Source organism: Ochotona princeps, chromosome 15 (genome assembly GCF_030435755.1).
Source record: "Ochotona princeps isolate mOchPri1 chromosome 15, mOchPri1.hap1, whole genome shotgun sequence".
Lineage (NCBI taxonomy): Eukaryota > Metazoa > Chordata > Mammalia > Lagomorpha > Ochotonidae > Ochotona > Ochotona princeps.
In genome coordinates this window covers 15,570,275-15,592,992 of record NC_080846.1, presented here as the reverse complement: position 1 = coordinate 15,592,992, position 22,718 = coordinate 15,570,275, and the positions used below count along the sequence as shown (strand labels likewise).

The window sequence follows — 22,718 nt, the reverse complement described above, 5'->3', positions numbered from 1 at the left end:
GGCTACAACAGCTGGGGCTGAGTCAGGCTGAAGCCAGGAGCCAGGAGCTTCATCCAGGTCTCCCACGTGGGTGGCAGGGACTCAAACACTCAGCTCACTGTTGTTGCTTCTCATGTACATTAACGAGCAGCTGGATTGGCAGTGGAACATCTGAGACTCGAACTGGCACTCCCATAAGAAGTGTGGGCCCTACAAGCAGAAGCTTAATTCACCACGCTACAACATCCATCCCATTTTTAACTTTGGAATATTTTGCTGTAATAATAATGCTTAACCTGAGAGCTACCTCTGTAACATTTTTTGAAGTTATTTATTTTCATTTGAAAGGCAGGTTTACAGAGAGAAGAGAGACAGAGCGAGGGATCTTCCATGTGCTGGTTACCCCCAAGTGGCTGCAATGGCTGGGGCTGGGCCAGTCTGCTGCCAGGGGCCTGGCGCTTCTTGGGAATATCCCACATGATTCAGGGGTCCAAGGACCTTGACCATTTTCCCTTATTTTCCCAGGTGCATTAGCAGGAAGCTGGATTGAAAGTATAGCAGCCAGGAGTCAAGTTGGTGTCCATATGGGATGCCAGCACTTCTAGCAAAGACAGCCTATTATGCCACAGCACTGGCCACTTTTAAACAAATTTTAAAATGTAAAATACTTGGGGTGTTAAAATAATTAGTGGAAAATTCATATTATGAAAAACCCATGCATGGGTTTAAAATATTTGGACTAAAATAAAATTATTTTTTAAATTCAAATATTCTACAAGGTTTTTGAAACTCCACACGCATTACTATTGACTATAAATATCTGGCTAAATACGTAGAAGTGGAATTGAAGAATCATTTAATAGTTTCTGATTTTTAGTTATTTGAGCATCTTCCATATTGCTTTCCACGGTGGCTTTACTATTCTGTCTTCCAACCAACAGTGCATGTGTAGTTCAGTTTCCCTGCATTCTAGCCAATGATTGTCATCTTAAGTTCTTATTTTTGGGATAATGAAGTGATAGCTCATTGTGATGCTGATTTCATTTCTGTAACTGTGACATTGAGCATCTTTTGTTGTACCAGGTGGCCATTTCTGTGTCTTCCCTTGGAGAAATATTTATCAAGTTTCTAGTCTTCCATGATGGTCTTGGTAAGGCTCAGATAATGACAAAAGCAGGTCTAAGGGTCCTCCTTGGGTCATTTCTTTCAAAGAACCCTGGAAATCCCTCCTGTCAGGCAGAAAAGATGATGGGCTGGAGAGTTAGCAGGGGCATGAAGTGGGACTGAAAACCATTTCAGTTTTCCCTCTGCCTTGGTTTCTTGGATTGTTGTGCAGCTTGAGCCAAAAAATTCTTGTCTCTCCATAGTGAGGATTTCAACTTTCTGTTAGGAGGTGCAGAGAATGTAGCTTTTGTGGTTAGGGTCGGGGTGGGAGTAGAAGGTGCTAGGGTGTCAGGCAGATGAGAGGTTGTGATCTTAACAACTTGCTGGGTGACCTTGGATGAGTACATGCATGTTTAAGCCCTTGTTTCCTCATCTTCTAAAAACGAATTAATAACAATTACTTGCAAGTGAATGTTCCAAGGATTGGTGGAAGAAGTAACTTGAAAGTAGCTCAGCAGAGAGCAGATGACGTCTGTGTTTTACCATTGCGATGGCTTCTGTCTCTCTGTGTCCTTGTGGTGACTTAATGAACCCATCATGCCAAGCACAATCATCTCATTGACGTCAGTCCTGGTTCTTTTGTCTAAAATGTCAGCTCCCCTCCCTCCCCTCTTTTCCCATATCCCACTTCCTTGACTGTTTTTCTCCCTTTCATTGTTGGTCACCATTCGTTCACCAATGAGCATCCGCACTGGCTTCTTCATAAAGGCAAGGGCTACTGTTCACTACTGGAACCCAAATGCTTCCAACAAGATGTGACACAAAATAGGTGCAAAATGAGCATTTGGTGGGAAATTTGAATGAATGATTACTGCGCTCTTTTTACTCTTGAACTTTTGCTTCCTAATTCACACAATGCTAAGTATGGTAGAGAAAAGTATACAATGTCATTTAGTATGTGGCTTGAAGGCCACGGTGATTCCTGCTTGAATTTGTATTCATATTGTCTGGCAGCTGACCCATATATAGGAAACACTAGGTAAATGCTGACTACATGAACAAATAACTGTGATATGAGTTGTACCAGAAAAATAACTATGGTAAGAGTTCACAAAGCATTATATATTGATAATGAAGAATGCCAGCCCCACACTTAAATGTTGACATCAGTGCTGCTCAAAGCTCTTACTTTATTCATCCACTCAGCAACTATTTACCTGCACCTTCTGATCAGGACATGGAAGCCTTCCTAGAGTGTCTCATCCTTTAGTGTTAGAATCAGACACTGACTTGCCACCCTGAGGACAGCGCAAGGCGGCGCCAGGGCTGTAAGTTCACAGCTCTGTGGGACAAACCCAGGGAGAAGAGACTAAGTTGATTTGGGGTGAGATGGTCAGGAAACCTCCTTAGAGGAAGGGCCATTTGCTGTAAGTCTAAAACAAGGAGATGCTTTCCCTGGAGAAGGAAGTGAGAAAGGGGCCTGCAGCCCCCGAGAATCATTTTCTCAATAGCTTGAGTGTTGTGGAAGGGTATGTGGGATCCAGCAGCAGTAGCGGCAGCCATCAACGGGGCTGCACTGTGTGTCGGGGACTATCCTAAGCCAATGTCTCTCAGGATCCAGGATAAGCCCTGATGCCATCCAAGCCCATGTTCTCCATGGGTGTCCAGAACAGATCTCACTATCCTCATTGCGATGGGAGAACCCAAACACTGCTTCTCATTGTGCTCTCATTAAGCAGGTTTCCAAATCAACTAGTAAACCAAGTACAAAACAGCCTAGTAACACTGAAAATACCATAGTGACATTATGGTAAGCTGTTGTATTTCCTCCTTCATCACTAATTGGTCGACAAACAGATGTTTAAGTGTGTGCCTCTCTGTCTCCTTTGAAGATGTGCTCTGCGAGAGGTGGGCTTGGTTGTGTTCACTGGCATAGCTTAAGGACACAAGGCAGCGTCCAGAACCATCTATTCAAGAAAGGAAGGAAAGAAACACCAGTGGAACAGTGAGGCAGGAGCATCGGTAAGACCTTGGGGTGAAGTGTTTCCTTACAACTCTAACCGTATCTGATTTCTCATCTCCAGACAGCGCAGTTTAACTGGGACCCAGAGACAGTGGGCCTGATCCATGGATCTTTCTTCTGGGGCTATATTGTGACCCAGATTCCAGGTGGTTTCATTTCAAACAAGTTTGCTGCTAACAGGTAAGATAAACTGGGCCATCAGTAGTGCTGCACAGGTTACGGTGTGGCTTGGCACCTTTGGAAAGTCTGCATGGCCAACTCCAATTTGAGGTGGAAATGAAAAATGAGACCAATTCTAATATACGCCATTTGCAGATCTTGATCACAAATGGTTCCTATTCTTTTGTAAAGTATTGAGAGAGACTTCCCAAATGCCCACAAAAGCTGAGACTGGGCCAGGGTGAAGCTGGAAGCTGGAAGCTCATGTGGGAAACAGGAACCCAATTACAGGACGCAACACAGCTGCCTTGTGGGGAGTGCAAGAGCAGGAAGTTCAGGTCAGGAGCTGGAGTTGAGCATCAGACACAGGCATCCTAATGTGATAGACACCTGGGCATTTCAGTTCACGCCATAAGCACTAGGCTACACGCTCACCCCGAACCTATTCCTCAGTGTCTCTCTGGACTTAGTCTTTTGACCAAGCTAATTGACCTTGTAACTTAAGAAGTGACATGGCAAAAATAACAATGAACTCCAAATCAGGAGAAATGAATCCTGGCTCCTAAATAGCTCACTGTATAACCTCTAGTGAGTCATTTTCCTCCACTTTCAGAGCCTCAGTTTTCTCATCTGTAAAATGAAATCATTGAACTATATTGTATTTTAAGCCTCTGCCTGTGGTGCTGGCTTCGCATGTAGCTGCTGGTTTGTGTCCCAGGTGCTTATCCAGCTCCATGTTCATGGCTTGGGAAAGAGCCAGAAGACAGCCAAAGGCTTTGGGCCCCTGCCCCCATGTGGGAGACCCGGAGGGAGCTCCTGGCTCTTAACTTTAGACCCTCCCAGCTCTAACTATTGCAGCCATTTGGGAAGTGAAGCAGCAGAAGGAGGGTCTCTCTCTCTCGCCTTCTCTTGCTGTAACTCTGCTTTTTCAAAGAACAAATTTAAAACAATCAATTCTCTTTCATCAATGACTGAATTTCAGATCTTTTACTGGTGACATTCGGCCACTCTATGAACTCATAACAGTGCCATGGCAGCAGCAAGGGCTTGCTTCTAGCCTGCAGTATGCGCCTGGCATGCCCTGGAGACTTTACATAGGTGTTGGAACAATTAAAAACATCTAAGAACAGGATGAGCAGTGTCAGTATGGAGTGAGTCCTCTCTCGCCAGAGGCAGTTAAGCAGGAGAGGATGACCACTTGGGGGGAGATGCGGAGTGTCACATGCATGAGAGAGGAATGTAGGCAGCATCTCCACTTCCTTTCTAATTCTGTTTCTCGTGTAATTTTACATTTTGTGCAGTATGTTGCAGTTCATAAAGGTGCTTTTTAAACTCTAAAATGGTTGTGAGTCTAATGCAGTGATTTAGCCACAAGTATTTGAGAGGGCAAGAGAAAAAGAAGTAGAATAGCTCTAGACAGAATGGTAAGTGTCTGAGTGCATTGCATGTAACAGTATCCGTTGGTTTTGGAAACTCAGTTCATTTGTGTATATGAGCTTAGACTGCATTACAATGTGTGTTTTCTTTATGAGTGAAAAGAAAGCCCATTATTATGAGATCTAAAACTATATAAGTGCAACTTTTTTGTAACTCATGCTATTATTTAATTTGTGCCTTTGATTTATTGTTACCTATTCTATTCTTTTTAAAATTTTCTTAAATTTATTTTTTTAATTTCTTAGCATTTTTTAACAGACTTGATGTAGTTCCTCGATACAGTTCTGAGAATATGACAGTGCCCTCACCTCCTTCTTCCCCTCTCTCTCATCCTGCTTCCCTCACCTCCTTTTTTTGTTAGCATACATACCTTTAATATACATTACAGTCAAGTGCTTGCTTAGTGCTCGAGTAAATAAAGTGTCCGAGTAAAAAGCAAAAAGATTCTAGTTTACGGGAAATGTAGGCCATTTATTCTTCTTATAAAGTGATGAAAGTGCTAAATATTAGCAGGTTTGGTCTCCTAGGTTACTGCCTACACCTCTGTCCTAATGTGATTGTCTCACATGGAAAAAAGGCTGAAGGGATATTAGCCTGTGGAGGAAGATGAAAAAATATTGTTTTTTTTTTTCTCTTGCCCAGGATATCATGAGCTGAGCAGAGTAGAGTGGGCAGGGGTGCTGCGTGGGGGCTGTGGGCCAAAGCAGATCTACAACCTCTCTTGTGCTTGACTGGTCCTGAGGCAGGAGACACTTCCTGGAGGGTTAGCATCCAGGACTGGTAAGCTGAGTGCAGTGCCCAGAGTCAGGAGACACAGCCTCAAACCTGGCAAAGTGGGGGAATGGTCCAGAGTGGATCATTCACTGGGCAGCATGGCAGGCCTCTAGCTCCCTTCAGGCTGGTGAAGGGAGCCATCCAAGAAGGCAGTCTAGTGCCAGCATGCCTCAGTCCGAGGACTGGAGCTGGGCAGTCGGAGCCACCAAGTCCAGCACAGGGGCGCGGGAGACCTGACGCCCTTACTTCTCTAATTCACTTTTCTGTCGCAGCCTCAGCAGGTCTTCCCAGTAATGGTGCTTTGGTCCTTAGGGTCTTTGGAGCTGCCATCTTCTTAACATCGACTTTGAATATGTTCATTCCGTCTGCGGCCAGAGTGCATTATGGATGTGTCATGTGCGTCAGAATTCTACAAGGCCTGGTGGAGGTAAGAATCACAGGCCTTAGGCTTCTTGATATTGACACGTGATCTTTTAGAAAATTCAGCTGAGGGAACTCCACCCCTTCCTTCCTGCCTTGCTTCTTAAAGTGACATTGTGTTTGAAAGATTTGCTTATTTGAAGGGCAGTTACAGAGTGAGTGAGTGAACAAAGAGAGATCTTCCATCCCCAAATGGGCACAATGGCTGGAGCTGGGTCAAACCCAACTCAAAAGCTGAAAACTGCGCTGATCCTCACTCAGGAGCGCAGGGCCCAAAGTACTTGAGCCATCTTTCGTTGCGTTCCTAGGCACATTAGCGGGGATCAGAGTGGAACAGCAGAGATTCAAACTGGCATTCATATGGGATTCTGGCATTATAGGTGGTGGCTTAACCTACTGAACAACAACACAAACCCCCACCCTCTCCACCAAGCCCCTTTTTGATAGTTTTCCAATTTCCACATTGTCCTGCTATTTCAGCTCTCTGGTGATAGCTGTAAGAATAATAATTATTATTAAATATTTATTTTATTTCAATGTGAAAGGCAGAATTACACACACACACACACAGACAGAGAAAAAGAGAAAGAGGAGAGAGAGAGATCTTTCATTTGCTGGTTCACTCCCCAGGAGCTTCTTCTGGGTCTCCCACATGGGTGCAGGGGCCTAAGGACTTGAGCCATCCTCCATTGCTCTCCCAGGCCACAAGCAGGGAGCTGGATGGGAAGTGGAATAGCTTGGGTACAAACTGCAAACTTGGGCTCTTTTGGGGTGATGGTGTTACAGGCAGAGGCTTAGCCCGCTGTGCCAGGGCATCAGTCTCAGATGGCTAAAACTGTGCATATTTTACTTAAGATGGCTTGTGTTATTTCCCATTAGTATCAGTTCACTTAAAATTAATAAAAACACACCAAAAAATTCTTTATTCTATGTTACAGTATCTTGGAAATTATCACTTTGAACATGTACTAGTCTGCTTTTTGATCTTAACTTAAATATCTAAGCAAAGCTTCTTGGGATGGAAAAGACTTATGTTAGCTTATAGTATGAAGGTTTTGTTACGATTGGCAGTCCAGTAGTCTGGTGGAGGTTTGTCATGGCATCGAGGGAGGCACAATTACATAGTGGGCCAGGAAGGAGAGAGAGAGAGACAGAGAGAGGCAAAAGGGCAGGGGAGGAGCCAGGCAGAACTTGACCTCAGATAACAATCTACCTGTTGTGAGCATCACCATCTGAGGATACGTCTCCAATGACCAGAAGACCTTCTACCGGGCATACTTTTTAGATGCCGTAATTAGATTAAGCCCCCATCTTTAATTCATCAATCATTAACATTACAGCATTGAAGTTTAAATATCTTGCTTGAATTTTGGAAAGCCAAATCTTATTTAACTTATCAACCCATAACAATGTTCATTTTTCTAAAATGTATTAGAATATGCTTGTCATAATTAGATTAAGAAAATAAATTGTAGCAAAGAAAATAAGTTGTAGCACCTCAAACCTAACTCTAGTCCTGCACGGGGGGTGGGGGGGGCATACATCACGCTTTGGGAAACAATGATGTGATGCAAAGAATGTGGTAGTAGCAGCCATGCAAATTAGGTTCTGGTCACCTGTTGACTCTGAGCAGAGACTTCTTGAAATGAGAGAGGAGACTGAGCAACCCTAAAGCCCCTTCCTGCAGTGATGTTCTACAATACAGGAAATGTAGGACCCGCCTTTCCCTTTCCCCCCCATCCTTATGTTTATACTTTATTTCAATTTCAGCATTTTTCCATAAGCCAAAACATCTGAATCAGTGTGTTGGGTCTTCAGAACACCATAAACCAGTGGCTTACAAGCCACAGCTGTTTCTTTCTCCCAATTTTGGAGGCTGGGAAGTTTGACATCAAGGCGCTAGCCAATAGGGTCTCTGGTGTGGACTTCTTCCCGGTTCATAAAGTTACATTTTCTGTGTCTTTCTATGGCTGAAAGGAAAAGGGCCCTTTCTGGTGTCTTCTTTGTAAGGACACTAACCTGATTCATGATGGCTCTATCCTCATAATTTATGCATCCCAGAGACCTATCTCCAAACACTGTCATGTTGAGGATTAGGTTTTAACATATGAAGCTGGTGGGAGAAATAGGGAGTCAGCCTATGGCAGGGTCTATGAATTGGTGTTGGAAATTGTAGTCTATATAAAGAAGCAACATCCATGTCTTAAGCAAACAGGAATCGGAGGAAAATGAAATGATCTTTTTTCTACGCTTCTGCCAGGGTGTGACTTACCCAGCTTGCCATGGGATGTGGAGTAAGTGGGCACCACCTTTGGAGAGAAGCCGGCTGGCCACAACCTCCTTTTGTGGTGAGTGTTGCTAGGACTTCAGCTTCAAAGTAACTGAGAGGCCCACTGAGGGCATGAAGCAGTCTGTTGTCACGTCCCAGCATTACAAAGGTGAGTGGCTGTGGCTGCTGGTCATGCTGCTCTGTGAACCGTGCAGGGCTTGTCAGGTTCCCTTCATTAGGAAAGCAAGTGTTTTCCCGAAGTCCCTTCTTGGCTGTAAACTATACCTGAGTCATACACTCCGCTAACTGCAGGAGAAGATAGGAAAGCAAGTGTCTGAACTCTGTTGGCTCTCTAGGAAAGGAGAGAAAAGGGTTGGATATAGCCGTTGGGTCAGCCACAAGGTGACATTTAACAAGGTTAAATGTGGAAGAATCAGGGTTGTTATGTCTCCCACTTTTCTTTCTTTTAAAAAAGATTTATTTTTATTTTCATTACAAAGTCAGATATACAGAGGAGGAGAGTCAGAGAGGAAGATCTTCCATCCGATGATGCACTCCCCAAGTGACCACAATGGCTGGTGCTGTGCTGATCTGAAGCCAGGAGCCTGGAGCTCTTTCAGGTCTCCCTCACAGGTGCAGTGTCCCAAGGCTTTGGGCCGTCCTCGACTGCTTTCCCAGGCCACAAGCAGGGAGCTGGATGGGAAGTGGAGCTGCCGGGATTAGAACCGGTGCCCATATGGGATTCTGGTGCGTTCAAGGCGAGGACTTTAGCTGCTAGACCACGCTGCCGGGCCCCCCACTTCTCTTTTTACACTGAAATAATATTTCATTGACTTGCACAACATCACACAGACATTGCCCATAGTTATGCAAATACAAGTCATGGATTCAGAGCAAGACTACCTGGTGGTTGTTCTGGAACTTTTTTTACTACACACTACTAACCCTGCATTAGCCCATTTTTGGAAAATGTAATGAAAAACTTGGGATAGACTAACTTTATAAGGAAAAGAGAATCATTCAGTTCCCGGTTCTGAAGACATAAGGTAAAAGTGCTAGCAGTGCTCAGCACTGATGAAGAACTCATGGCAATTGTGATGGATGGCAGGAACACAGGCAACAGTGAGAGACTGCAAGTAGCAATAGAAAGGTGGAGAGGCTGTGGCCCCACAGCCCGTCCAAGGCACACCCTCAGTCACTTGCAACCTTCTAGGCCCCCTCTTATTTTCTATTTACCTGTGAAGTAATGACTCTTATAATAATGGTAGAGATCAAGTATCTGTCAAACTTGGTGTGAACTACTCAGCAGTGTGCCCAGTGTTTGCCTAGGTTGGAATTGCAGGCGCAGTTGAGATGTCTCCAGACACCCAACGGGCCTCTTTATTTACATTTCAAGAATACATCTGGACCACCCCCCTCCCCCCAGTTTGTCTGGACTGTAGAGATGTATAAGTCTCTGCCCAGCTCATCATGTGGGTTGTTGGATTCGAGACCCTACCTTCTTCGGGTGGTTGATTTGTAAGCCTTCTCATTTTGATTTGCCAGCAAAAAACGAGAATGACGAGCAGCCACTCCCCATTCTTAGTGTGTCTTTACAGCCCTGGAAGTGCTGATCTGAAAAATAATTTAGCTCTCAAGGAAAGTTACATGGTCAAGGTCACAGGTCTTACTACCTTTCCCAGCTAAGGTGTGGTCTTGATTTCAAGGGAAAATGTCCTTACAAGGAAAAGTAGATCTGGAGGCTAATTGAATATGAATTTCAAAAGATTTCAGAGTGAGAAGAGACTAGAAAACATCCAGTCACACTGCCTTGCTTAGTACTTCAGGAAACTTGGGATCAGGAAGAAGAAAAAGATTTACATCTTCATGGCTTGTGAAGGCCTAGCTATGGGCTCTCCTACTCCTGATTCTCAACTCTCCCTTCCCTTGCCATCCACGTACGTTTGAGAGCCACATTTGCCCTTCCTGGTTATGGTGAGTGCGTGGATGACAAGGGGCAGCCTGCTCCCAGGGCAGCCAAAGGAAGGGCTCAAAGCCTGTGGATGACAGGAGAGGGCCTTGGAGCCATATCTGAAAGGACATGGAAGTATTTTTCTGAGAGGTGGAGTAGATGAGCATTTGAAGTTAAGTTGTAGTATTTTCCCAGTGAAAGAACACTTATTGTGAAGAGTTTTAGTGGATGTGTTTGAGTGAAGGAGGCTGAACTGAGGACCTGTGTTCTGAATTCTGTCACCCACACCTGTGTGACCTCAGGCAATTTATTACCCCCCCTTTACCAGGATGATTTTCTTTCTTGTGAAATGTAAATAATATTAGGATCTACTTCCTGATGTCGCAGAAGGTTGAATAACATCATAGGAACAAAACACTTAGAAAAGGACTTGGAGTTGAATGAAGGACAAGGACTGCCAGCACACCAGCCACATGCACAGCCCCAACCTTACCATCTCGTGTGCTAAGTCAGCCCACCTGAACACCTGGCACAGAGGGCACACCCACTCCTCATAGTACAACTAAGCCTCACCACTCATCAGATGCCATGATGCAGTCAGGCTGCAGTCCCATCCTTCATCCTATGACAAAAAATAAAGACCCTCCAGTCTGGCTGTGATAAATTCTCTTGAGGTTGCTCACACTCACTTCTGAGTGGGTATTATATGCTTTTTTCCCTCTCTATCCATGTCTCCTGTTTTATTCTTATATGTAGAAAGTCAAGAACCTAGACTAACCCAACCCAACCAGGACTCTCCGTCCCTACAACATACTCTGAAGTCCCTATCCCCACCACAACTGTAGGCACTGCATCTTCGTTGTGGATTGTTATCTCCTGAATCTCCATGTCTAGGCATTCCTTTCTATGAGACGCCACCCACACTTTCAGTGTGTTTAGGGTAGGGAGCAAGAGCCCCTTTTCCACACCCAAGGCAGAGTCAGACCTTTCTGACCCTGAACACGTGGACCAGTGATGTGGCCTTACATGCTTGAGGAATTTCAAGTTTTAAACAAAAAAGTTAAAATGGTTGTCATTCCATGCATGATAGTAGCAGTAATAACTGGCATTGTGAGTCCCTCCGAACTTACAAAACAACTTCACAGACATCCTTGCCTTGACCCTCAAACCAATCCAAGATGGACATTTTCATCTTATCACTGGGGAGCAATAGTCTCAGGTATCATGACATTCAGACCCCAGGTGCCAGCTGTCTTCCCTAGAAGGTCATGGCCAGCTTGGAAAGCTGTGCCCTAATCTGCTTTTCTGCAAAATCTTCCATTTCGCTTTCCTAACGATTTCTCTTATCACTGAGTTGGCAATATAGAATTTCATTTTGAGTTGCTCAGTTTTTCTGAGCTAAGAGAGTTGGTGTTAATTTTTATTTATTTATTTATTATTTATTTGTGTGATGCCCAGCCCAGGGAGGATTTTAGGTAGTAAACTTTTTAATTCAGTTAATATTTGTTGGGAGTTCCCAAGGTTCATGTTTCCTTACCAGATATCCTGGAGTTTCAGGAGATAATGGAGGCTGGGTCACTGCCTCTATTCATTATCTTGTCTAGACAAGATAAACTTAAGTAACTATATGCAAGATTAAGTATTTTAAAAATAAGAAAAGTCAAAGAGCAGCACTAAAGTAATTTAAAGGTCTTTTTTTCTTCATTTTAGTTTTTAACATTTGTGGTTATCATGTAATACTTATCCACCTTTATGTGGCAAAAGACAATATTTCAACAGGTTAATCTAGTTTAAACTGATCAGATCAGCCAATCAGCATTTCCCCATTTCCTCCATGTTTGAAACCTGCTAGCTCCTCTATTCCTGCTCTTCATGTAGCAATATAATGTATGGTTGTGATCTATAGTCATCTTGCACTGCTGTGGAACATACAGTGTCCTGGCTGCTCCACTTCCCATCCAGCTCCCTGCTTGTGGCCTGGGAAAGCAGTAGAGGGCAGCCCAAAGCCTTGGGACCCTGTACCCATGTGGCAAGTCAAGAAGAAGCTCCTGGTTTCAAATTGACTTTGGATTGGCTCAATTATGACTGTTAGGTTGGGGAATGAAGCAGTGGGCAGAAGATCTTTCTGCCTCTCCTTCTTTCCATAAATTCACCTTTCCAATGAAAACAAATAAATTTGCAAAATCATTTTCTGTTAAATGGGGTAGGGAGACAAAAATACAAAAATGATTAATTGGCTAAGATTAGGTTACTTTGAGTTAAATTTTCTGTGAAAGGGTTAAGGTAGAGGGAGCTTCATTACTAAGACAATTGAAGATGGACTTTCTGGGAAATCAGCCTGTTCTTTCTCTCAGTTCTCTTGGTTCCTTAGGAGGTCAGATTAGTTTCAGTTTGCGTATGTGGGGCATTAGCACGAGTGACTCCATCTTGACTTTTAGTTTAGTCTGTTGGTGTCTAGTACAGAGCCTAGTTTAAAACAATGACTTCCTGTAATTTTTATTTAACAGAAATAAAGATCAGGCAAGAGGCAGCTGGGGACAGCAATTTTACCATCTTGGGATTGAGCTGTTTTTTATTAAAAAAGAAAACAACTAAAATCATGAAAAACACGATCTTTCTAATAGTGTGATGTCTTTTGCTTAAAGATGGGGTGTGAACAGCCTCTGAACTGTGAGCTCTCAGGTCAGATTCATTGTGTTCCTTTGCTTGTTCTCTTTAGTGCCCACTTTTATGTCTGGTTGAATTTTCAGAATTTTAAAAATTTCTCCCATTTTGAGATTCTACTCCCTGATGTGATTCCAAGTGGTCCTTGAGCAATCCTTGTCTAAGTGCTACTGCGGTTCCCAGAGGAAGTTAAAGGGCAAGCTGATGGACTTCCTTTCCAGGAGCCCTGTTGTCATGCACGGGGAGGCTGTCTGTCTCCCTGCGGGTGATAGCCTGGCTGCTGTTCCGTTTGATTCATTCTCAACCTTACCCAGGGGACAGGCTTGCAGGAAGATGGATCCACTTCCCTCCATGTTTTCTCATTTCAGGTTCCTACGCAGGGGCAGTTGTTGCTATGCCCCTGGCAGGGGTGCTGGTGCAGTACATCGGATGGTCCTCTGTCTTTTACATTTATGGTAAGTGATTTGAATTTGTGAGTTCCAAGGATTTGTAGTTATGTAAATGGACTACCCGTGATTCATTCATTTCTATTAAAGTTGATTTTTTTTTTTTAACAAATAGGCAGATCATACCAGTAAACAATACCAGGAAAATCAACAAAATCCTTTTCTCCTGCTTGAACAGAGTGTTATTTGGGTGTGTTTTAAAAAATTAAAAAAGAAAAAAAAATAGAAATAAAAAAAAAGAGAGATTGTGTCCTCAAGCCTTTCATGTTTCAACTGCAGGGATGTTTGGGATCCTTTGGTATCTGTTCTGGCTGCTGCAGGCTTACGAGTGTCCAGCTGCTCACCCAACGATAACCAGTGAGGAGAGAACATACATCGAGACAAGCATAGGAGAAGGAGCCAACTTGGTTAGTCTAAGTGTAAGTATTCAAGGGCCAATGAAGCCCTTCTTCTTCTCTAGAAGTATTTCTCTTAGTGATGGTGTTGTCCTCTTGAACAACAAGGTGTCCGTATCTTCACTAACAATCTCAGATATTTTTATTCCTTAGAAATTTAATACACCGTGGAAAAGATTTTTCACATCCTTGCCAGTCTATGCCATCATTGTGGCAAACTTTTGCCGAAGCTGGACCTTTTATTTGCTTTTAATAAGTCAGCCTGCTTATTTTGAAGAGGTCTTTGGATTTGCCATCAGTAAGGTAAACGCATAGATACTTCAAATACTCTAGAACTTTGAATTTTTTGATTCCCCTGAGCTTATCTGAACATGATAAAATAAATTTGTTGGTCATGACTCAGAATAGATCCTGATAACCTGGCAGTGAGAGAATGTACATACATTCTGTACAGAATATACACAGCTATTTAATTTCTTCTTAGTATGGATCAGATATGTATTAAATTGCTTTAAAACATTCATGTTCTGTTCGATATCCAAGTGTGTTTGAAGTTTCCCCGAGCACTGCACATTAGACAAGGATAAAGAGACTTGAGGGGCTGTGGGTTTCTTTCTCCTATAAACCATTCAGTAGCACTGAGAGCTCATTTTGCAGGTGACTCCTCTTTTCAGAGCTGTGGTTATATTGGTAGCTCCCATAGTTTGGGATGGTTTAGATATAACCTCGTGCAGTATCAAATAAATTGTCTATGTTTCAGGGGCAGTGTTCGTATGGTGAAACATAAAATAACCTGATAAAATCATGAAGCCTCATTGTCACAAGAGAAAGAATAGCAGCTGGGCAGAGGTAGATGTCCACCCAGCTACTGGCACTGTCAGAGTGGACCATGGAAAAACTAGCATAGTCAGAGAGTGACTGCCAACAGTGAGCGCTTAGCCCACACTAAAGGCATTTCCTAAGCTGGCTGCTGGGGTCTCCATAAGGGATGCAAGTCAGCTTTGATCTCCAGGAGCTTCTGATGTGGTGGAAGAGACAGGTTTTTTTAAACTCATTTACTCATTTGCTCTGTTTTCATTGAGAAAGGCAACAGTGTGTGGATCCTAGCTGTGGGGCTGGGCAGGGGACTAAGGGTATAGCTTTCAGCAGCTGTGAAAAAATAGCTCACTGTTTCATTTCTCCAAGGTGGGTCTCTTGTCAGCAGTTCCACATATGGTTATGACGATTGTTGTACCTATTGGAGGACAACTGGCTGATTATTTAAGAAGCAGAAAAATTTTGACCACAACAGCTGTCCGAAAAATCATGAACTGTGGAGGTACTGTGGCTTTCATCGTGACATTTGTAGAACTGGAGCAAACAAAACGCTTCAGAGGGGAACAGGGGTCTTTGAAATGGACTTTAAAATTCAGCAGATGTTTGGGTAATGCTCATCCTACTGTTGCCACTTGGTCATCAGCCCAAGCTTGTGCAACCTGAGAAGGCATCACAGTCAAAAGCTGATAAATCAGGACACAACTCACAGAAGTGCTTCATTTATCTACCTGAGCACCATGGCAGCATGATTTCCCGTTACATATATGTTTATGATCTATCTTTTTCACCTGCCCTTTCATTATTATTTGTTTATCTATGTTATCCCTTTTCTGCATATACATGTTTTGGTAAGAAACAGAAAAAAGTATTTTCTCTGGGTAGCTATGTTTCCTCCCAATATATCTGTGTGCCTGGGTTGTGTGTACTTGTTGCCTGTCTCCACATATGCACACGGGTCATTTATTCCCTGATTTACATTTTGATCTTGTAAAGACAGTGCAGTTAGGTGTCCCTCCTCCCAAACAAAACAAAACAAAACAAAAGGTAGTTGAAAAGAACTGTAGTCTGTGTAATGGTCATGGCTGCTCACTTTTATGAACCTTCCATTTTCTTATCTTGTTTGGTTTTGCTTTTAAAATGAGCATTTATGGAACGCTGTCTATGTCAGACACTGTAATTTACAGGAGGAAAATGGAGGCAACACAAAGACTTGCCTGAGTGGCAGATCCTGTGCAAGATAGGTTTGTTTGAGTCCTTTTCCAATGCTGAGTCACTCTTTGGGGCTGTTTCTCCAGGGAACTGGGGATCACCTTGAGCTGATGCGAAGCAGAGGATGGCACCATCTAAGGGCACACGGTCACACCTGGGATATTAGATTGAGACAGAGAGGATGTGCATGTTCTAACTCCTGATTGGATTGAGTCAGTCCTTTTTAGAAGGAAGAACATGTAGGGTGAGATGGGAGCAGGCCTTATCCGCTCTTATAGCATCTTGGAAACAAAGACTGATCCATGAGGCTTATCAGGACCTGCTCTCCCAGCAGCCCAGCTGTTGACCCAGAGACAAATGTGACAGTCCATTCCCAGCTTCAGCTTTTGAGTAGGAGCCTGAAGATGGGCAGTTGTAGGCCTGCTTTTGGGTGGATCAGAGAGAAAGTGCTGGAGCACTGCATTCTGGATCCTCTCTAAGGTGGCTGGAGTGGGCAGAACACATCCATGTCCCAGTCCTCAGAATCTCTGGATGTCTGTTCACACGTTTAAACAGACTTGCAGGTGTGAGAAAATGCAGAATATCAAGGAAGGGGGATGTCTTGTAAAATCCACGTGGGCCCAGTGTAACCCCAAGGGCCCTTACAGCAGGAGGCAGGAGCATCCATGTCAGAGAGGGAGATGCAGTGGTGGGAACGGGTGAAAGTGATGCAGCCTCAAGCCAAGAGATGCAGGCCGACTTTAGAAGATGGAAAAGGCAAGAACAGATCATCTCCTACAACAGTAAGAGGGCATTTTTTATGTGAGATACATCATATATCTTGGAAACTGTCATATTTTATTTTTGCCCATGGACAAGGTTATATGTTCTATTGCAATCTTTTAGACAAGATCACCTGTACACATAATGTTCTGTTCGAGTTGCCTTTTGTTCTTTTGGGAGTCTGCTATCTATTGGGCTAAGATCAAAATGTTTTGCCTATCAGTGAATCCATTTAGTATTTGAAGCTTTTATTCTTTGCAGATTGTCTACCTTCTAATTCTTTGGGAAGTTAACTTTCTGGCATAATCTTTTTTTTTTTTTTTTAAGATTTTATTATTATTGGAAAGCCGGATATACAGAGAGGAGGAGAGACAGAGAGGAAGATCTTCCATCCGATGTTTCACTCCCCAAGTGAGCCGCAACGGGCTGGTGCGCGCCGATCCGAAGCCGGGAACCAGGAACCTCCTCTGGGTCTCCCACGTGGGTGCAGGGTCCCAAAGCTTTGGGCTGTCCTCAACTGCTTTCCCAGGCCACAAGCAGGGAGCTGTATGGGAAGTGGAGCTGCCGGGATTAGAACCAGCGCCCATATGGGATCCCGGGGCTTTCAAGGCGAGGACTTTAGCCGCTAGGCCACGCCGCTGGGCCCTCTGGCATAATCTTTTTTGAAAATAGCAAAATGAAAGTTTAGCCAGATGATTTGTTATTTAAGATAGGCCACTTCCAAACACATGTAGTTAGCATATAAAATACCTAGCAGATTTGCAGTATGCATAATTAGAGTGCTGTTAAAAGAACAGCAGTCTTATGAACCTATAGCTCTGAAACCATTCTTGCTTTCTCAACTTCTTACAATCTTCTTTAGACTTCCCACTAAAACAGCTATTGACCTTGTCCATTTCTGTGATAGTTTTAAAGAAATGGGTTCAGAAAGGTGACAGCCAACATCTGTGGTAATGCTGTAGTTTGTATTTCAGCCTAAATATCATGATCACGTGTTGTTTCATTGGTGCTCATTTATTAAATATTAACTAATGGAGTGCCCATTACATGGTAGCCAGGCTCTGTTAAAAATATGTCTTCTTTTGTGGGTGAGACAGACACACAAGTGAAAATTACAAAGCCATATTGAAGTTTTATAAAATGAGTTACGGAGAATTCAGCATCACTGGATGAGGGTAGGACAGGGTTTTCAGGAAACTTGCTGGAGGAAGCTGTATTTGACTGTAAATAAATTATTAAGAACAAACGAACAAAAGGAAGTGAGTGGTGCTGGCATTGTGGTGTGGCATCCTATATCTGAGTGCTGGTTTGATTCTCAGATGCTCTACTGATCCAGCTCCCTGATAACATACCTGGGAAGGCAGCAGAAGCTAGTCCAAGAACTTGGGCCCTTTGCATTTGTGTGGGAGTCTGAGAGGGAGTTTCTGGGTTGGCCTGACATGGCTTCACCCATTGGGGTCATTTGGGGAATGAACCAGCAGACATATGATCTCGCTCCCTGGTTCTCTCCCCTATTGCTGTTATTCTAGCTTTCAAATAAACACAATATATCATGGGCCCGGTGGTAGCCTAGTGGCTCAAGTCCTCGCTTTGCACATGCTGGGATCCCATATGAGTGCTGGTTCTAATCCCAGTGGCCCCACTTCCTATTCAGCTCCCTGCTTGTGACTTGGGAAAGCAGTCAAAGAAGGCCCAAAGCCTTGGACTCTGCACTTACGTGGGAGTCCTGGAAGAGTCTTTGTGCACCTAGCTTCGGATTGACTCAGCTCCAGCCATTGTGGCCACTTGGAGAGTGAATCAACGGATGGAAGATCTTCCTCTCTGTCTCTCCTCCTCTCTGTATATCTGCCTTTCCAATAAAAATAAATAAATCTTAAATATATATCATAAAAAGAAAAAGAAAACTGAAATTTTTTCAGGAAAAGAGAAGCTGGAGAGAGAAGAATATCTTGGTTGGAAATCCACGTAGGTTCCACACAACATTGTGGGACTAGAAAACAGCTATCGGAGCTGTAAGAAAGAGCTTAGAAATCCATGCAGGAAAACGGTAGTAAAAAACACACTTATTTTGATGCAATCCATGTGTAGTTTCTCATAGTGTACACTTTCTGTAAACCTTAAGAAGACCTCCCTCCCCTGCGTCACAAGACAGAGAGGGCTGACTGTGGAATGGATGGGCGAGTGGAGAAGTGAGAGCTGGCAGAAGATGAAATGGGAGTAACAAAAGGGATTTATTATGTAACACAAGACCTGTGACTTGGAACTCTTGACAAAAATGTGAAGCAAAGGAGTGGCTGGTGAGATGCGTGGTTGACAAAGGCAGCAGAATTGGTTAGTGGGAGAGGGAGAAGGGAAGACCACTCAAGAGCCAACTGTTGTTGCCTGGATGAGCAGTGAAGGGACCCAGGAATCATGAGGAAGAAAAGGAGGTTAGATTTGACATAAATCTCAGATTCTGACATGAAAGCTGAGGAAGAGACATTCAAGTTGATTCTGAAGTCCCCACACTGGACTTGGGGCCCTCATTTGTGCAGCTGTGTCCATGTGCCATGTTCAATGTCCTTTCCATCCAACTTCATCTCCCAGTGCCCCATGAGATTAATCATATAATTGTCTCCAGTTTGGGATGAGGAATGTAAGAGGTGAAGGAACTGGTTCAAGATCACGTGATTGGTGATTTTGAAGTAGACTCTGACTTTATAGCCTAGTTTCCAAAGACAGATGATAGAAGAGTACTTAGAGAAGAAGAGACTGGGCTTGGTCAGAATGTTCTGCTTTGTTTAGCAGTGGAATGAGGGGAACAGAGATTTGTTAAGGTTGTGTTGTTCCCTTAAAGGCAACTGTAGGTCAGTGGGCTAGACTGGAGTCAGCTATGTCCAGAATGTCACAGCACTGATTTCACTTTCTTCCCAGGACAGTTTGTAGGCTGGTGAATGTTATCTGTGTCATCTTTCTGCCTGATGTTGGCTGGACTCTTTTGGTGAGAAGGGGCTTCTTAAAAATCTTCCAATTCTTTGTTATTGTGCTGGATCCACTTATTCTGAATGGAAGGAAACAGAAAATACGTCTGTCCTGTTGGACAAGTTTTGGTGCATTTCTAAAAGGGGAGAATGTCACCCTACAAATTACAAGTAATTAGACTGCATTTGATTTTAGATAACCTATTCTTTAAAAATTTTGTATATTTTCATTTTATTTGAAAAGCAGTCCCTCTCCCTCTCTCTTTTCCTCTTTGTCTCTCCTCTCCACCCCCCTCCTTTTTGATCAGAGAGAGAGAGAGAGAGAAACACTAGCCAGGATCCATAAACTCCACCAGATTCCCACATGAATGGCAGGATTCTAAGTACTTGAGCTATCATCTGCTGCTTTCCTGGCAGTATTAGCAGATCTTGAACGTAGGTCTTGAATCAGGCAGTGCAATATGGGAAAAGTTATTCTAAGCAGAGATTTAAGCCACTGTACAAAATTCCAGGTCCATGGAGAGTCTACATTTTTTTTGTTCCTTCGGAAACAATATTAGCCTGTTTAATGTTTATGTGAAAGGCTGTAACATATGCAGACAATGCCCAGGGGCATACTGGAACTTTCTGGAACCATTTAGTATTCTAAGTGTACAGGAAAATGTTAGGAAGTTCACAGAACACTCCAGTAATATTAACATAGCAATAGTCCTGAAGCATCAAAGTAATGTTGTAAGCACTGTGATAGACGGTATATACTTAAAACTTCGTTCCGTGGGCATATAGATTAGTTCTTATTTGATGAATTTGTCAACTGACTGGTATAAAAATGACACATACCCCTGTGATTTTCTGTTGCAGGCTTTGGCATGGAAGCAACCTTACTCCTGGTGGTTGGCTTCTCCCATACCAAGGGGGTAGCCATCTCCTTTCTGGTGCTTGCTGTAGGATTCAGTGGTTTCGCTATTTCAGGTAAAGTGTGCTTTGGGCTTCTGGGTCTTATCTATTGATCAAGCATGTCTTGGGAAGAAGGCAGCACAAGGGAGTTGCAGCATCTTCCTTTAGAGCTACTGCTCAGAGAATTTCCTCTGCGGAGGGTGACTTTGTGAAGATCTGGAATTTTATTGTCCCTCCTTTCTATGTTGAGGGAGAAGACACAAGGGCAGGTGGACCCCCGAGGCGCCTGCAGAGACCCAAGCACGTGTGTGCAGCAAGTGACCTTACAGACGCTTCTGGGATCTTCTCAGTCCTCACCTCCTGTCACTGCTACCGTCAGCGCACATGACCATGTCATTTGACACACAGTCACAGGGTCAGAAGTTGCTCAGAGTAGAAATCTTCAGATTTTGTTTATTGCATTGCTTTCATTTTCCAGGCAAAGGAAAGAAGGGACAGAGAGCAGACATGCCTTTCTGAATAGGGCAGATGAGGTAGGAATATAATGGGGAGGCAGGTAAATCCGCCAAACACAGACACAGCCAGGCACAATTCAAAGGCCTCTTAGGTGTGTGTTAAGCTCCATCTTCTTCCCAGCTACCCTAGCAGGGTCAGTGGTATTAAAATTCCGATTTCTCAGCAATGGAAACTGCTCTACCTCATGTGAGGTAGTGTAATCCTAGCACACAGACTGCAGTGAAATAACAGAATGAAAAGGCAAAATCCAGCTGTTCACTGATCCTGAAAACACTGGGAAAATAAAAGTTGTCACTAATAGAAGGTGCGTACATTGGGTATATCTCCCAGCATTGGTAAGTAAGTAGCAGGTATTCCTTAGTAGTTGATGGCGAATGAAAGACAAAAGCACAACTTGGTCTGACTCCGAGTTTATGTTTTTTCTATTGTTTCAGAGTACTTTAAGTATCCAACAGCGTAGTAATGTTCTCAAACAGAAAAATATGACAATTCTGGTCTAAATTATCCTAAAATAGGGGCATAAGTCTCACAATACTTAGTGCTGGTGAATAGTTAAATTAGAAAACAAAATGTCTATTTTCAGAGTAGCTTAATAAAATTTGGATTTAGAAGCACAGAGATCAGGTTTGAAGCTGCTTTTTGTTACGTATTATTTCTAAAAAAAATTGCTTAAATTCTTCCATCTCAGTTTGTTTTTTTCATTCAGATATCAGACACCGTAACAGTAACCTTGTAGGGTGGCTGAAGACACCTTGAGGTCAATTATGCCTTTATTCACACGTCCTGTGAGGCAGGCACCATTCTTGTGCCTGGTATTAGCACAATGAATCAAAGATTCAGATCCAGTTTACATTCTGGTAGAAGTAAAGCTTTAAAGCCTTTAACTTAGATCCAATGCATGACAACACCATGAAGGGCTGGGGGATGCTGTTGCTCCGTGATGATGCATTCCACACAGACACGACCAGGAGTGTGTAGGATGCAGACGAATGCTGCTTGAACTCTGCAGTGATGCTGGTTGGCCATCCACACTTCGAATAGCAAGGGGAGAGCAATCACAGCTTGCTTCCAGGAGGAGGCTGAAGGTTACCTTCCCTTTATACCTCTGTGATGCCAAAGCGATTGCTATCCTGCCTCCGAGGTCACGGAATGTTCAGGTTCAGATGTCCCTGACTTGTCGATCAAGTCACCATCACAAGGGCAGATGCACAGTACAGACATTGTTTTTGTTTTTGTTTTGTTTTAAGACACTTACCCCATGCTTACCACGTTTAAAATATGGTATTATTTAATCCCTGATACAAGCCTAGGAGAAGGACACTGCTACATCAGTGTTACTGACAGGAAACAGAAAGAAGTGACTTAACTTGCCCAAGTATATCAAGTGGGATGGATTGGACTCAAAGTCTGTCTGACCCACTAGTAACACTATGGGTGGTTCCTCAGGCTTTTCTGCCGACTTTATTACAAATAGATAACACTATAAGAGAAAACTGACACAATACAAACTGATTATAGCTGGAAGAGTTGGGACAGGTGAAGTTAAACAGATGCAAGGGCTGAGAGATGCTTGCGGAGGGAAGTGTGCTGTGTAGAGAAGGCAGGCTCTCCCCACTTGTGTGCAGTCATTTTTCATCTGCTACCAAACTCTACTGGTTTTTCAGAGCTTTCTCCCAGCCAACCCGCATGCCAGAATGATGCAGTTAGAAACAAAAAATGGCAGTTCTCACATTATCTGTAGCTGAGGTAGATGCCTAGGCTTTGTACAAGGATACAATACTCGACAATAATATTAATTGCTTCTTATCTCTGGGTTCTTTTTCTAATAAAGTATTTATCTCATTGAAATCAAGAGAAGATTAATTAATCTTGCAGCTGCTTTATCTTCTGATTGTCTGGCATTTTGATTCAAAAGAGAAGGTATGTTTATTAGAAAA

At 43.3% G+C, this 22,718-nt stretch overlaps 1 protein-coding gene across 2 annotated transcripts in view; it reads left to right on the top strand.

Moving 5' to 3' along the window:
* The window catches only part of SLC17A8 (solute carrier family 17 member 8), a 39,343-nt gene that overhangs the window by 12,961 nt on the left and 3,664 nt on the right, over positions 1–22,718 (top strand). The window contains exons 3-10 of one of the 2 annotated variants that reach the window (XM_036492398.2): positions 3,168–3,286; positions 5,789–5,903; positions 8,157–8,244; positions 13,149–13,235; positions 13,506–13,645; positions 13,775–13,924; positions 14,807–14,939; positions 20,230–20,340. In XM_036492398.2, coding sequence (XP_036348291.2) covers positions 3,168–3,286; positions 5,789–5,903; positions 8,157–8,244; positions 13,149–13,235; positions 13,506–13,645; positions 13,775–13,924; positions 14,807–14,939; positions 20,230–20,340 — 943 coding nt within the window. The remainder of the gene's footprint in view (positions 1–3,167; positions 3,287–5,788; positions 5,904–8,156; positions 8,245–13,148; positions 13,236–13,505; positions 13,646–13,774; positions 13,925–14,806; positions 14,940–20,229; positions 20,341–22,718) is intronic. The other variant, XM_004589623.2, reaches the window with a different exon arrangement.